We start from the raw sequence: 16,886 nt of genomic DNA, 5'->3' as shown, positions 1-16,886 counted from the left end.
ATACAATGTCATTATCTTGTCCTATTTTATTCTACCAATACTGCCTAAATTACATTAATATTTTATGCCTGTTACTTGTTCATACCACAAAAATTTTGTCAACTAATAACACATCTGTACATATTTTTTATTCCACCTACTTACTCAACCTAGATTTCAACTTCCCTGAATTTCCATATTCAGTTCTTTCAATTTCTCAATTTCGGTACATGCCTTAGACTAGTGAATAAATGTCATCATTCAATAATAACTTTATTACTTGCCTGCTTTAATGTCATCTGAACATTCTATAAGCATGTCCTTAAGTTTTTATCTAAATCTGGGATCTAACAATGAGCTTTGAAGAGAATATGTATAGCTTTCATCTGATCCTCAAAGTATTACTGATTATCTGCTTGTCCTACCTTGGCTCACCTCTTACATAAAAACTACAGAATAAGCTAGCGACAAAAACATTTATATAATATGATACAAAGGAGTCCTGTGAGCGTAGCCACTTTAGTAAGTACTGAAGGAAAACCTGGAAATTTGGAAGTATACTTAGTTAACTGAATCTCCACACCAATTAAGACCAATATATGTTACCCTGAATATATGTTTACTGGGGGAAACTAGGTAAACAGTACACGGGAACCCTTAGCATTATTTTTTCAACTTTAAATCTAAAATTATTTCAAAGTAATAAATGGGGGGGGGCAGGGGAAGGATCAAAAGGAGGGAGGTGAAGAACACTAAAGGGTCATTAAAAACCTGTCCTTGTTGGCTTCTTGGACTACCCTCTACTAGATGTCCTTAAGTGAAATGTAGATAAATTATTAAGTACTAAGGACAAATTATCAGGGACTCTCTTTGTGGTGCTACAACATGGTTCAGTCAAGTTCTATATTCTTAAGGTACTTATACATAATTATTGGGAGAGAACATTTAACCAGTACCAATACCCAACAAGTATCCCACTATACAGATGAATCTCAAACATAACACTAGGCACTAACATAGTATAGGAAGTACACTAATTACATAGCGTATCGGAAGTTAGGACAGGGAGAAGGTGACTAGAAGCGGGTATGAAGAGGCCATGAAGGAGGGTTATAATATCCTACGTCCTGATCTTGGTGCTGGTTACACATGTGTTTTCAGTTTAAATTGTACATTTATAAATGGTGTACTTTTTTGATACAAGTTGCAGTTCATTAAAAAGATTTTTAAAGATTCCTATTACTGAGCATTCAAAAATTAGATTACCCAAATTGTGAAACATGTTCTATTATATGGGATAACAAGTATTCGTTAAAAATAGACCCAAGTTTCTTGGAGGATGAACAGAACAAAACAAATTATTTTATAAAGTACCCATGTTATTGATATAGAAACATTTAGTGTTAATTCACTTCTAGATTCAAAAATGAAATCTCATAATGTACAATGAAAAGAATGAAAATTTTTTCTAACACAAATACTTGGGTTAAGGACATACTTTTTTTTTTTTTAAGCCAGTAATTTAAAAACCAGATGTAATTAGATGTGAGTGAATAATCTAAATATTTTAACAAAAACCATCAAATATTTACTAAAAGACTTTCTATAAACTTACTTAAGACATTCATTTTAATAACCCAGTTCTTCTACTCGCCAATAATTTCTCTTTAAATAGTGGTGCTACCATAAAAAAGAACAAGCAGATTCAAGGGGATGGTGTACCTAACAATTGCTACTCTTGCTACATTTATGCAATTTCCTCATGAACATGAAAACATTGCAAGTGCTTATCAATGAGAGTAAATCCTTACAAGCTACCTAATTTCTTCCTTTAAAGTTTCTTCTCCCTAGTTCTCCTTCAGCCTTACTGACCTTGAGAGCTGTTTGCTTTTATATTTGAGAGCTGTTTGCTTTTATAGGTTCCCAATGAGAGCCTGATCCTCAGTGACTAGCAGGATAGGTTCTAAATTAATTCTGTAGATTTAAGAGAGCTAATAATTAAATTCACAAAGTTTAAAAAAAGTCATATTTTACAGTTACTGCTCTGAAACACTAACACACGAGAACATTGCTAAAAAATTGACTTTACAACGAGATATATCTCCTAGAAAGCTAATCATGTAGCTACATTACTCACTATAATAAGTAGGCATTCCTAACAAGAGGTCGATTATTTTTGAGCTATCTGTGTTGACTGTCGGAATACTTGAAGATAGTTTTACTGATTGATTCCCTGAGGATTCTGCAACAGACAAGTAGGGAAGTCAGAAACTATGATGGCATATAAAGAAAGATGGAAAAGGCAGCTGAGAAGAGCTTCAATATTAGTACAATTTAGGAAACCCCTGGATATCCCAGGAGAGAATATCTAAATACAGGAAGAGGCAGCTGAGTTGTTGAAAAGCTTTTCAACTTGCTAATTTAAATAGGAAAGGAAATGAAGGACCATTAGGGAATTTTAAATCAATATGAGAAAAATATATCACTCATATTTTGGTTAAAAAGAGACTCAAGGAATCCTTGAGATGGGGGTTGGCAGGGGGGCAGTAATCAAAAGTACCAGTCTTTTAAGTTAGGACAAAAGTGGACATCTTCTGATATCTAGGGCATGTTTAATGAAAACTGGCATAAAGGCTGCCCCTACTGAAAAGCATTCCAAGATCTCATAAACTGAAGCCTGAAATATAATATCTGGCCATACTGACAGGCAAGTTTATGCCTAAAATAAGTAGATTATATAGTAGATAAAGTAAGGGACTTTCAGTCCCCTAAACTTCTGAATGGATCTAGCAACCACAGTTTTTCTCAACTGAGTACTTAATAAGCTAGTTGAAAAATCAAAAGGAAGCCATTAGTCAATTTCCATTAGGTTGGGCTTGTCACCTTGGTATTATGGGCCAATTTATAGTGAAAAATGGCTGATCTAAAGATCTAGAATGTAAGTGCTGATTATATTTTGGCATTAACATAGACAAGTAGCCATTAGCTTCTTTGGCTTTGAAGAAGAGAAAATATTTTAACTCATGAAAAACTACAGATAAAGTAACTTGCCTCATTTCTGACACCTTAAAATTTCTGGTATCTATAAAACAAAAATAAATAAAGGAGTATTTAGCTGTAACAACAAATGAGCAGTCAACTTCTTTGTTGTTTTGCAATGAAACACAGGAAGCCTTTTAATATTAGAACAGAATTATACAAAATAAAGCTCAAATCTTTTTATGCTGTTTTGAAAAAATAATGTATGTATTCACGCTGCTATGGCAGCTTGTCAAAATTAGATATTTGAAATACAGTTGAAAACTTATTACTACATTTCAAAATAGAGTGCTATTTTCCCTTTTTCTTCAGATGAAGTATAGATGCATCCTAAAGTATTGATACTCTGACTACACCCGGTAAGATATTTGAATAATTAAACCTTCATGCTTGTTTCATGCTATAATTTACATTTACATATTAATTTGTGCTGCTATAGCAGAAACACCTAAAAACTGATTTTATAAACTTGGTGCTACAAATTTTAAACATAAAGTTCAAAAAGTAACTGTTTAAAAACACTTTTGGTGAAGTGTTTTTGTGTTAAGGGAAACACCATCTAAAGGTACTTTGTTAGAGAATACCTTTAGAGTATAACACACAAGCAAATCAAGCCTAAGGATTAAAAGAAAGTTTTACTGTTTTTAGGCAATATAGATCATGTCTTAATATGATATGTACATGCACTTAGCAATACTTTTTCTAATGAGAGGGAGCAGATTGTTATCCAAAACTATACCAAAAGACACAAATGCATTGCCAGGCAGAGTTAAAAGAATCTAACAAGCTTTGTGTGAATTTTAAAAACACTGCTTGTGCTCAACTTTTGTTAATTAAACATAGAATGATGTAGTGCTAACAAATATTCAGCAAAAATAACTGAACAGAGCATACACTCACTTAAAATATATGCTGAGCAGAAAGATAAACCAAAGTATCTTTTCTCAAAAATGAACTCTGAAACTATTCTGTATTTTTTAATGTTGAAAGTAAAATATGTACATTTCTGTTGAGAAAGCAAACTGTTTTGGGGCTTAGCAAATCAGTAATGTATATCTAATGAACTCCACAGAACCAACTTGGATATTTGAACGTCTCATCAAAAATTAAACAATGACTACTCTGATACCTTGGTCTTGTCTTTCCTCCAATTTTAAAATTTGAAATAATATTTTGTTTTACGTTATCATGGCTTTTATATAGAAATTATATAGAATAGCACAAAATTAAAATTACTACAGAATATGTTTTTGTATTAAAATAAGTGGTTATTTAATATAAGATTCACACACAGAAATATAAATCCTTCAAAAAAAATAAATATAAAGTGCACAAAATTCAGTTAAAAAAAAAAACATGTTTATAAAATATATATACTGTCCTTTTGGTTTATTTTGCTGCTTTGTCCCATGCTAGATACCATGTGATTTTCCCTCTTAAAACAGCAAAGATCAGTTTTATGCAAAGCAATTCATGCATACATTTTTGCATGTATGCATTCCATATGTCAAGTATTCATACCTATCCCAGAGGCTCTTTGATTCCTGAAACGTGTTCAAATGGAACGCTTGGTAGAAAGCAGTTGAAGGATTCCTGTGAGATCCGAGAATCAAATGGAAATGAGGTTGAGAATATACAGTAAAATCACTACTTTAAAAAAAAAAAAGAAGAAGAAGGAAAATTTTAGATTTCTAATACAGTGCAACTGCTTTATTGAAAATAAAAAGAAAAAAGCATATAAAGTTGTTAAAACACTTTGAAAGAAATTAAAAACTAGACAAAAATCCAATAGACTCCAACAATAATTCAGGATCAATTTTCTAAAAGGGGTAATAGATAAAACTTTAAATGTTAGCATCCAGTTGTGACATTGTGTTTACATACGAATGTGACTAGTCTACAGCCCATCATTTGCCTTTTAAATATAATATCTACTAGTCTAGCAGTTTAACAAAGCTATTCTTAAGTGTTCATGTAAAATGTTAAGTCATACATTTCTCAGAATATGCTGAAGTGGGAAGTATTTAAGAATGAACAAGAGTCCTTTCCTGGGTTGGACTTGACACATTTCTACCTTCAGAATTCACATATTTACACGTGGTTTTTCTCTGGGCTGGTGCAAAAACTTTGGTTGCAATGGCAGCTTTCTAGCTTGCATTAATACAACACCCCTTTAAAAGGTAAAAGCTTATTTACAACAACTATCATTCACTTTTACCATTCTGGCTAACAGCACAGAATCCTAACTGATGGCTCACCTGGGCAAGTCCCAGTATGTATGATTCTCCTTGTTTCAGGACTAGTTTCTTAGGGAACAAAACCTTTGACAAACCAGCTTCTTAATAGTTCGCCCTCCTCTTCAGCATGGTTCTGGTCTCTCTAACCACCAACTTGTACTTTAGGGGAGCTAACAAATATCTGTCACATCATTTCTTGATCCATGCTGCAGCAGAATAGCAGCATCTAACAATGTAAATGTTTATTGCACAAGAGACCCCATTCTAAGTGCTTTATGTTTATTAGCTCAACTTTTGCAATAGCTCTACCTAAAAGGTCTAAGATTTATATATTCCTATCTCACAGATCAGAAAATTGGATCCAACAGAAGTAATCTGCCTGATGCCATAGACCTAGGAAGGTAATCTGGTTCCAGAGTTTATGTTCTTAAACCACTAAGTTAAACATGTAGCAGCACTAAATTTTGACTTCTTTAAATCTCTGTTAACAGCCTCTCAGGATGATTGAAGAATTGAGACAATACCTAAATCTCTTGGAATACAGTCAATGCTCAACAGCTATCATTTTGTATACAAAATGACACAAATGTAATTCTGAGGCCCTAATAATGTGCGTTTAGAAAGTCTGCAGAATTATGGGTACAGTTAGAAAACTATTTCTAAGGTCTACTGCAAGAGTACTCAAGTATCAGTGATCATCAAGACAAATGCACAACAGAACTCTGATTTCAAAACTCAGATGAAGGCTAATTAAGTTGTGTAATGTAACTGTACTTAGAAGTCAGTCTGCCAAATCAAATGAAAACCAGCTGAACCAACTGGAAACTCAACTGGGTTTTTTTTTCCCCCCTTTTTTAAACCAGGCCTGCGTAGGACCATATGGGAACTAGTTTGATGTCCTCACAGGTCTGTTAGAGACCCCAAATTTAGACAGAATGACTCAAAGAGTTAGGTAGTAAATACTTCCCTTCAAAGTAAACTTAGAAGTTACTCTCCAAGTCTGGAATTAAAAATTCATAAACAAGAACTTTAAAGATGCTCAAATATGAGGATGACATTTAAAAAAAAAAAAACACTTCAGATTTTGGCCAATTCATCTGCCAAATAAATTGGTTTCAATAAAGTCATATGACTTAAATTACGGAATTCTAGCATTTCTTAGCATAACAGTAAAATTTCTCTTATAAGTTAAATGTAAAGTGGAAAAAAAAGAACATATCTACAGTGTGAAAAGAACCTACAAAATGAAATACAATCAATGAACTTATCTTTAAAATGTCAAGAATATTGCAAAAGCTGAAAATTAACACTTATTCTATATATACTCAAAATGAAGAAGGCATTTGGAGTTATACAGTCTATATACCATAGAAAACTTAAAAATAGTCTAGATTCTAAAGATAAAAAATTTAGAGTGCCTACTAATGAGACATGAGATTTTGGAATGGGATGAAGTTAAGTGACAAGAGTGCTTGCCTAACATGCACAATTTAGCAGGCACTGGTAAAAAGAAAAAAAAAAAAAGTTTTTTTGGTTGTTGTTCCTGGAATACTACTTCAAGTAAAATGTTACCCATAAACTGAGTGTCCCCCTTCCTATTTTTAAAGCAAGTAGCAACACTTTAGCTCAAAATATTAACAGGCGTAGATAAAAGATTTCAAATCTCTGAGACCTAGCTAATCAAGAAATCTAAGGGAAAAAGAGAGAGAAAAAGAACCATTTGTAAATACTAACAGGCCTGATCATCAGACTTCTGTTTTGAAATGGCATAAAAATTGAGGGGATTTGGGCTGGGGTTGTAGCTCAGTGGTAAAGCACTTGCCCAGCATGCGTGAGGCACTGGGTTGGATCTCCGGCACCACAAAATACAAACAAACAAATAAAATAAAGGTAATATGTCAAAAAAAAAAAAAAAAAAAAAAAAAACACAAATGAGGGGATTAAGAGTCCAAGGAAAACTGTTAATAGAATCATTTCATAGTTACAGTCTATTAAACCCAAAAACATCAAAAGGTAACTGAAATGTAAAAATTTATTTAAAAAATATTGAACTTTATATAGTTTGGTCACAAATTGTCTTCTGTCCAAGAAATAAAATTTGAAACCAGTTTCCTAACCATTCTAAATACAGAACCAACCAAGCAATTCTTAGGATGACTGCAGTGTTTCAACCACCTAAATGAAATTATTGATTTCCTAGTTGGAGCCATTTTCAAAATCGCTGAACAAAATATATTCCTCCTTGACTTTATATACTAAATGGTCTATCACGACTATTCAAAGTACATGAAAATAGGGCATCAGAAAATGACACAAAACAAAACACTTTAGTAAGACACTATCTTTGTCAGATAACTATGACAGGGAGGGGAAAAATACACATATACCCACACTGTAGAACAAAGCTACAAAAGTTGATGAGGCTTCAAAGGATATGTGAGTCCTGAACTCAGTGAACATTTTCTTTTATTTATGTCAAAATTCAACTTCAGAGACTCTTTGAATAGAAACCAGGGAAGTACAATAAGCAGATGATAAACAAGGGCCACTTCCATATTACTATCTAGGGATTATAAATGGTTAAAAATATCCTTTAGATAAAGGGTTACAACACAACACTTCAGTGGCTACAGTAACTTTCCCTTCCTCCCAGTATCTCATCCTCTGCCAAGTAATAAAAGCAAAAACTTCCAACTCTGGAAACACACAAGAGCACTAGTGTGGAGGTTGAAGACAAGCAAGAGACTATGCTTTATCACTTAACAGCTATGTGTTTCAAACTTCTAGAGCCTCGGCTTTCCTAATCTGTTAAGGGAAAGGGCGAGGGGGAGGGGAGGAAGAAAGCACTTCTTTACAGGTTATTGCAAAAATCAAATAAGATTATGTATACAGAGAGCCAGATACTATTAAGCTTGATTTGTGTTTAAGATAGGGCTATGGTTTCCAAATTATGTTGTATAAAAAAACAACTTTTGGTAGAGTATCTTAACATATACCAAATGTTTCATCTCCATCAAGGTAATACCCAGGCAAACAATAGTTAAGTTTAGAACTAGGTGTACCAAAGTATGTAACACGTTCCCCTGAGTATTTTAATTTGGGGGACTCAGTGCATCTCCATGTACTCCCAAAACATAACTCTGTTGCAAGATTTTAATTTAAAATACAATGATCACTGAAAGGAGAGTTGAAATGGCTACAAAATAAGTATTACTGGAACAATAAAAGCTTCAAGAAACACATTTAATAGCAACCAAAATCTTATAAAAATTTAAATTTATCAAGATTTTAAGCCTTTCATTCTGGTTCTGGTCAAGTTAATCAAATCATTTTTCAAAATGACAAATTCTTACTCTTCCATGTCATTGCACAAGCTGCCCTTTCCCTTAGTTTGGAAAAGCATCCCTTTCTCTTATCAGTAACCTAATCTAAATGACCCTTTTAAGATTTCAAGAGTGGGTCTCAGAAGCATGCACATATAATGATTTGACTCTGAGAACACAAACTAGATGTCAGAAGAACAGAGGTGGCAGAGAGCTTTCAATTTTTCCTTTTGTATATTTTGAACTATATAAATATATACTTATACAAAGAATAACTTATAAACAGAAGTTAGTCTAATAACCTCGTAATTGTTAAATGACTTGATGTTTTATATTGTCCCCATTAGCACCTTATATTTAGAGTCTACAATGTATATATCAATATATATATATATATATATATATATATATATATATATATATATATATATATATATATATATANAAGATATATATATATATATATATATATATATATATATATATATATATATATGAGATAATCACTTTCATATAGCCTGAGATCTTGGAAAACAGTAGTCTTATTTTTGTATCTCAGTGCTTACTATTCAGAAAATACAATGAAAGATGAATGATTGACATATTGTTACTTTAATGTTTACTTGGACATTCAATCTGCTGAATGAATATTTGCAAATCTCATTTACTATCACACAATGGTCCTGTGACAAAAAAAAAAAAAAAAGGTTTAAAATAAGAGAAAGGTTTAAACTAGCAGCTCTCTCATGAAGCTTATCTTGTTAACTCAATAGAGCTAGAAGGAATCTTAAAATCTGAGCCCTTAAGTCTAGCTTTACCAATGAGGAAAATTGAGAGAAGTTAAAGAACTTGACCAAAGAAACCAGCAAAGTTGTGGCAGGGCCAAGTTTAGAACACAATTTGCTGCCAGATGTAGTTGCAAATGTCTGGAATCTCAGCAACTCGGGAGGCTGAGGCAGGAGGATCACAAGTTCAAGGTTAGCCTCTGCAACTTAGCAAGACCTCATCTCAAAATAAAAAGTGAAAAGGACTTAGGATATAGCTCTGTGGTCAAGTGCCCCTGGGTTCAATCCCAGTTCCAAAAGGGGTGGGGGGGATGAGAACACCACACTTTGTTATACTTCTTACTACCTCATGACCTTACTGGCCTAAAACATCTCCCTTTCTCTGACTACATCCATAACATATAATTACACTTGCAGAATCAAAATTGAAGACTACTGATACAAATTGTAGCATGTCAAGAGGTGATTTGGACAGATAGTACTTTGGATGCAAAAATATTCATATTTCTGTGATGAACACTTGCCATACATATTGCCTTATATTATTATTAACATATCATTGCAGCCATTATTTAATACTTTAAACCCTCCAAGATGGGTATTATCCTGTTTTATTCAGGGCAACAAGAGACAGGGCAAAGCAACTACTTTAAAGTCAAATACCTCAAATATGCAGAACAGTGGATTTCAGTCCAACTACATATGATTCCACTGTCTGACTGTAATGGTCACTCTTACATGGTATGTTAAAACATAATTAAATTGATTCTGTTTGATCAAGAGCCCCCTCCCCTTTTCTGTCTTTGTTGTTTTCAAAAGGTAAGTCATATATAAGATCTATTTTATTGGGTTTAAAATATGAAATCAAAACTGCTTGGTAAAACTGAATTCTATTTTAGTAACTATTGAGCTTTAAATTTGCTTTGGAAATCCTTTATTCACAGATTAAACAATTTACTTGTAAATAATGAAGCTGGATAGTCTGAAACATTAAAATAACATTTGCAAACACTAGTATTACTAAAATGACTGACACATTTATCACAAAATTTATCTTCGACAAAGCAATATTCACTAGCTAAATTCTAGTAAAAGCTATGGGATAGGAAATTTTAAGTGATTTTCACTTATTTGTCCTGCCTTCTCTAATAGTAGGTGTGTGTTCTGGGCCACCACTAACAGAATTACTCTCAATTACCTGTAAAATTTTCATTAACCATCCTATTATACACAAACAACTAGAAGAATGAGATCTCTTTTTTAATTTTTTAAAACAATTATTAGTATAAGTGCAAAGAAATAAAGATAAAATACTTAAGTCTAATTTGAGGTTTTAAATTTTGAGAGGTTCAGAGCAGCATTTGTGAAACTGAATTTACCTGACTGAAAAGTAAAAATTATGCCAACATTTTTTTAGAGATAAAGCGGCCAACTAATATACCTTAAATATTACCAGAAAAGTTCAAAATGTACATATTTAAGTATATTTATTAGTGTCATGGAATGATGCAAACTGGATTCTGTTCTGAAATCTTTACGTGACAAACCAAATTTCGGCCCTGAACAATGCCAGATAAAGAATATAGCAAATATTGAGACTATTTTAAGAATTGCTGTGGGAAAGACATCAAATCAATGATTCAGGTATGCACATTTGTGGATGCACTAATTAGCATTATGCCATCAAAAATAGTAGCCTCAAATCACAACCCACTGGTTGAATATAAGGAAAAACTACAAACTGAAAGGATTTACTCCAATTTAGGAATTTTGCTGCACATCCCCTATAAATACTGTCATTTCCTAAGATTTCTTACTGGAAAATTTGCTTTCCCCATTCATAAGGAATTACTTGGGGAACTCAGGCAACATTTAATCAGAAAAAAATTAAATCGCTATTCTTTACTATTAACAACTATTCCTTCTAAGATCATGTCACGTTATTCTGCCATATTTTCTTCCATCTTGGTTATCTGTTATCACTTATATTTCCTGGCCTCCAACTCCTTATCATTTTAGGAAAGTTAAAATTATTTTATACTCTCCTAACAACCATTCCTGTTAGGAAAGAAATTATTTTGATTTATCATTTGGTGGGGCTGTACTAGAAGATCTGAGAGCATGACTGCTTCCACTCTTCTCTTCTTCTGTGCAGAGACAGAAAAACTCCATTCGAAATTACCAAGTACCAGACCCATTAATCCAGTATCATGCTATTTCCAAGTTAGTGCTATCAGAATCTAGAAGAATAAATATCAGGGAGTACATACATACCCCTACTACCAGTCCTATATAAAATGACTTATTCCCACACTGATATGCCCTTATGTTTTCTAAAAACATTAACCAATAATTGGCCTATATTAATTAATGCACAAAAATTTTTAAACAATATGTGTCATTGACTATAAAGGTCACACTCCTACTGATATAGAAATTTCAGGTACTCTAGGATATCATCCAGCCTTTCTGGAAATCTATAATTTTCTTTACGTCAAGCCATGTTTATGACTAAAATATATATTAGTAATTAGGCACTTCTGATGAATACACCAATAAATATCATTTTATACTAAACAATGACACATATGCGTATAATCACATATGCACAGAATTTTACACTTGGGTTACTCTTTGGTAAAAGTGCACTCTCAAAGGCTTATGTACACATAAGATGGCATCTAATATGTGATTTACACATCAACTGAAAAGTTGGATGAGAAAAATTACCTCTAAAATTCAATATATAAAGAAACGTAAAGCCCAGTGTGGTGGGCACAAGCCTATAATCCCAACTAACCTGGAGGCTGAAGCAGGAGAATCTAAAGTTTAAGGCCAGCCTGGACAGTTTAGAGAGACTGACTCAAAATAAACAATCAGAAGTGCTGGGAACATACACGTGCTCAGCAGTGGAGTGCTTGCCTAGCATGTGCAAGGCCCTGGGATAAGACCCAGTCTGCAAAAACAGAGAGAAATGAAAGCTCCCAACAAACACAGATTCAAGTAAGGAGTTTCCATGTTTTTGACTTGAGTGCAGTGAGATTTTCATGTAATACAACTCTGAAAAGTACCTATAAGTTTTAAGTTTTACAGTAAAGAAAGTTCTGCCTCTTGGTATACATCTATATAATCCTCTCAACTTCAAAAAAAAAAAGAAAGAAAAAAAATTCCATTAAAAGTACATATTCACATTTATATAAATGAAGAAAATTTGTATTTATAGCACATACCAGGGCACACCATTTAGTATTCACAATTTATACTCTGTCAATCAGTAGTCATTAGCAAACTACAAAAATAAAAACCATTAACCAGATACACAGATACACACACACACCACTAAGGGATCCTTACAATTAGGTTTTTAACAGTCTTGAGCTGCAGTTGACAGTTCACAATTGCAGCCATTCATGGGAGTTCCTGGAATATGGCCTATAGAGATCACACTGGTCAGTTATCGATGGAAAGCAATCTCCTACTGTGTTCCTTTTAGGGCCAGTAATATTTTACACTTTCCCCCATTTAGAGGAGTCTGTTCAATGTATAGGTAGTAGTTTAATACAAATTCTGTACCATTCACTGTAAAAGTGATACACAATTCTTTATAAAGTATATTTTCAGCCATTGTATATCCACCAGTTTACATAAAATCAATTTGAAGAGTCTCAACAACTAATCATGAGTCTTTTTAACGAAAATGTCTAAAAAAGATATCATGGTAATTAATAACATAGTCAGCAAGTAATGAAATTTGAGAACTTTTGCAATACAATCATCAGCCCTTTCAAAGGTATAACATTTAAGATACATTAATATAAGGCCTGGTCCTGCAATATAAATGACCTTGAAATTGAACGTATGGAGTCTCATATTAGGTAATGGAACCAAAAATCACAAAATAAGAGTTTTCGGCCTAAAACCCACACTAATTTTTGTTTTCCCTCCTTTTCTCAAAAAAAAAGAAAGAAAGAAAAAGAAAAAAAAAAGAAAAAAAAGATTACATTATTGCATTTACTAAAATCCTAAATTTCTTAAATTTACAAATATTTCCTTGGGATCTAAAGGATTTGTCAACTAGTCACAAAGTTTGTCTTAATTACCCAGGACCTCTCATTCCAATTTATTTTACTTTGAATGACTGCAAATAAAACTGTGTAGAATTTAATAAGGCAATCCAAAACCAACGTACTAAAATTGAGATTTTTTAGTAAAACTGTAGTATCCCTAAAAACAGTCATCTTATAATTTAATTTATGCCTGGAAAACTCTATGATTTCAACCTTAAAACATTAAAATACCCTGTCTTTTACAAAGGCTTTTGGTTTAAAAAAAAAAAAATTACTATTTCTACTTAATGGATTCAATCCTTCACCAGGTGTGTTGGTCCTGTGATAAAACGTCAAATGTGTAAGATTACATCTTGGAAACTAGCATGTTAAATTAAAAACCAATGAAAGTTTGTAATAAAAATTAGAATTGCACATTTGATAAGCAACACAAATTTTAAAAGACTGGGGAGAGGGAGGGAAGTCTCATGTTTAAAACAGGACTACACACATATCAAAACCCTTGCACAAGATTAACTGCTGCAAACTGCTAAGAATGTATGATAGTATCTGTAGTTCAAACATGGAGTCTGTGAATGATTCTTCAGATGATCAACTTTTAACACAGTAAGGACAAACAAATGCATCTCTGAGATCATACCCTAAAGAATACATTTCAGAATTTCAGAGATCTGTCAACAGATCTCTGCTTCAGTCCATAAAATCTCATTAAAGTTCTGAGAAGTATAATTACATATTCACAAACTAAGAAAGGTGTGATGTATTTTTCATTCATAGATATACTTGTGCATGGAAAGGAGGGGTGGTTGGTAAACCAGTCATTTCTTGAAGAGATATGGGGCAGTGCACAGAAACAGAGGTAATTAAAAGGTTATTTACCAATTTATCAGGAAAAAAAAAAATTGGTGTCTTGCAACTAGAAGAGGTAAGATGCCTGTCAATTATTATCAAAAGCGAAAAAAAAATGGACTCAATTTGATTTCAGGTTTGCCCCTATATGTGGAAATGGGAGCATCTATAAAAGGAGAGAGATTTTTCTAAGTGGCTTGTGGAATCAGTTTCTTTACTTGGTAGTCTCACCCATGTAAAATTTCTCAAAGACTAGCTAGCTGAGCTCACTTATGGGTATGTGGAGTTCTCAAGTGGAAGAAAGACTCCCCACAAGCAAGTCACCTATAAAAGAAGATGAACTTTGAATTACAAAAAGTAGTGAAGATAAAAGAATTTCAGTGAGCATTTTTCAAACCAACAGAAGTATATAGCAAAAATACAAGGCTAATTAGAAATGGGAAGTTAAGAAAAGAATGTGAAGAAACTAAGAAACATAGGTAGAAAAAAATTTTAACATTTTACTGTATCTTTCTACATAAGCCCACAAAAATAGTTTTGTTTAAAATTAATCTGGCTCAAAAAACTCTGTAAATAAATATGTAACTGTAAAATGTCTGAACTCACTCTGTAATTTTTAAATGTAATTTAAAATGTTGTAACAAGTATTTTAAAATCTACTGTATTTGTAGCATGTCAAACTTCCCTGCAATGTTTCTTCAAAACCACTAAAAACCCTCATTAAACTATAACTAAACATCAACTCTTGTAGAATGATGTAGCAACACAATTTTCACTTAGACCATTAAAAAAGCATCCCTTACATAGAGGGAGCCAATTATTGACATTTACACTATAAAATTACTCCTAATTTCAAGAACTACATGTTCTTTAACTATGTTGAAAGAATTTTCAGGCCTTTCCTTTTCTATATTAAAAGGACTCATGGAAGATAAGAACATCTTTCCAATGTATTTTTTGTTTAATAAAACAAAAAAATAATATCTTAGAAAAGTCACTGGGAAGTCTCACAACCCTCTTCTATTTAAAGGTTGAACTAAGTATGATCTTTGAAGCTGAATTTGACACTTCACTCTCTCTTCAGCCTTTCCAGATACACTGGAGACCATTCCTTACCTGGATTGTTTTTTTTTTTTTTTGGCTAGAGGGGCAGTCTGCTTTCCCAGAATGGAAAACTTAATTCATGTTTCAGCACCAAAATTCACACTGGTAAAACTGCCATAGTGCTCAAGTGTGATTAATATCTAACAAAAGGACAATCCTTTGGGAGCATACTAGCTACCACCTCTAAATTATTAAGGTTACACTAAAATCCATATTTGAATAAAGTGTTGCATCCCTACCCATTTAAGAAACTTTTTAAGAAACCATGACAAGCCCAGTTCTCTCATTACAGGCTTTTACTTCAACAATTTAAATCAATTTTACTAAACTAAATCTTATATTTAAAAATAAAGAGGCCTCAATTGAAAAAAGAAAATTTCCCAAAGCTGCAGCCTATGCTATGATGTTTGGCCAAGCATTCCTATCCAATATTTAAAATAAGAGTTCCATACCTGTCTTCATCACCATCAACAGGAATAGCTATGCTGAACACAGAGGTGGCGAGGTTGTTCATAGGTGTTAACTGGAGGGGGTTGGCCAGGGCATCTGCAACAGGAGGCTTCACAACAGGCTTATTTTCAGCAATGAGAGAAAGTGGTGGTTGAGGTAGGGGTTCTGATTTTCTTCTAGTATCGTCAACTTGCCCGACTAAAGGCTGGGTCTGAGTCTGAAACTGGCTTAGGTCAGACTGTGGTAGACTTGTTGGTGCGCTGTGAGTGCCTTGGGCTAAGGGCAGCCCAACATGCTGGAGGAGGCTGCTGCTCCTGCTGACTGGCGTATGGCTGCTCAGCTGCTGTGACTGGGCCAGAGGCGCGGGTACATTTGGCATAGTAACAGAAGTGGTAGACACACTAGGCACGCTTGGAGCGGGCAACGCTGCAGGCACGTTTGGAACTCCGGGCACCACGGTGTGAGGGCCACCAGGCACTGCTGACAGTTGACCACTGCCACCGATCTGCGGCGGAGGCACCGACGGGGGCTGCCCGGGCCCCGCAGGACCCATGCCCTGCTGCACCACGCCTCCCACAGCAGCCGGGGGCACACCAGCTGGCTGACAAGGCGCGGCCTGCCCGCCCTGCGTAGGTCCCGGCCCCGGAGCCACAGCTTCACTGGGCTGAGGAGACGCACTCACTAGCTGCGCGGCCGCCGAGGCGGCGTTCTGGCCGGCGCCCAGGGGAAAGCTGGCCGCGGCGGAAGGGGTCGCTCCGGCGCTGGTAGATGAGGGCTGCGCGGGGCTCGGAGGCTGCAGGCCGGACACGTGCTGCTGCAAGTACTCACTCTGGCCGGAGGGCTGTGCCGGCAGCAAGTGCCCAGGCGGCATCTGAGGCTGGGGGTACGAGAAGTGCTGCGGGTGCTGCGCGGCAGAAGCGCCGCCGGCCGGGCCAGGTTGCGGAGGCAGGGGCACAGCCGGCTGCGCCAGGGCTACATTCGTTGGCGGCAGGACCTGTCCCCCGGGCCCCGGAGGGGCGCCGCCCGGCCCGGCCCCCTGGCAGCTGGCTCGGC

General features: G+C 34.8%; 1 protein-coding gene across 1 annotated transcript in view; it reads right to left on the bottom strand.

Annotated features, from left to right (window-relative positions):
- Tsc22d2 (TSC22 domain family member 2) overlaps positions 1–16,886 on the bottom strand; it is an 89,819-nt gene that overhangs the window by 33,635 nt on the left and 39,298 nt on the right. The window contains exons 5-6 of the mRNA XM_015486731.2: positions 15,836–16,880; positions 4,540–4,611 (exon numbers count right to left, since the gene is read on the bottom strand). Coding sequence (XP_015342217.1) covers positions 4,540–4,611; positions 15,836–16,880 — 1,117 coding nt within the window. The remainder of the gene's footprint in view (positions 1–4,539; positions 4,612–15,835; positions 16,881–16,886) is intronic.

The sequence above is a fragment of the Marmota marmota genome, unplaced genomic scaffold, assembly GCF_001458135.2.
Source record: "Marmota marmota marmota unplaced genomic scaffold, marMar, whole genome shotgun sequence".
Taxonomy (NCBI): Eukaryota; Metazoa; Chordata; class Mammalia; order Rodentia; family Sciuridae; genus Marmota; species Marmota marmota.
This window is presented reverse-complemented; position numbering and strand designations above follow the sequence as displayed.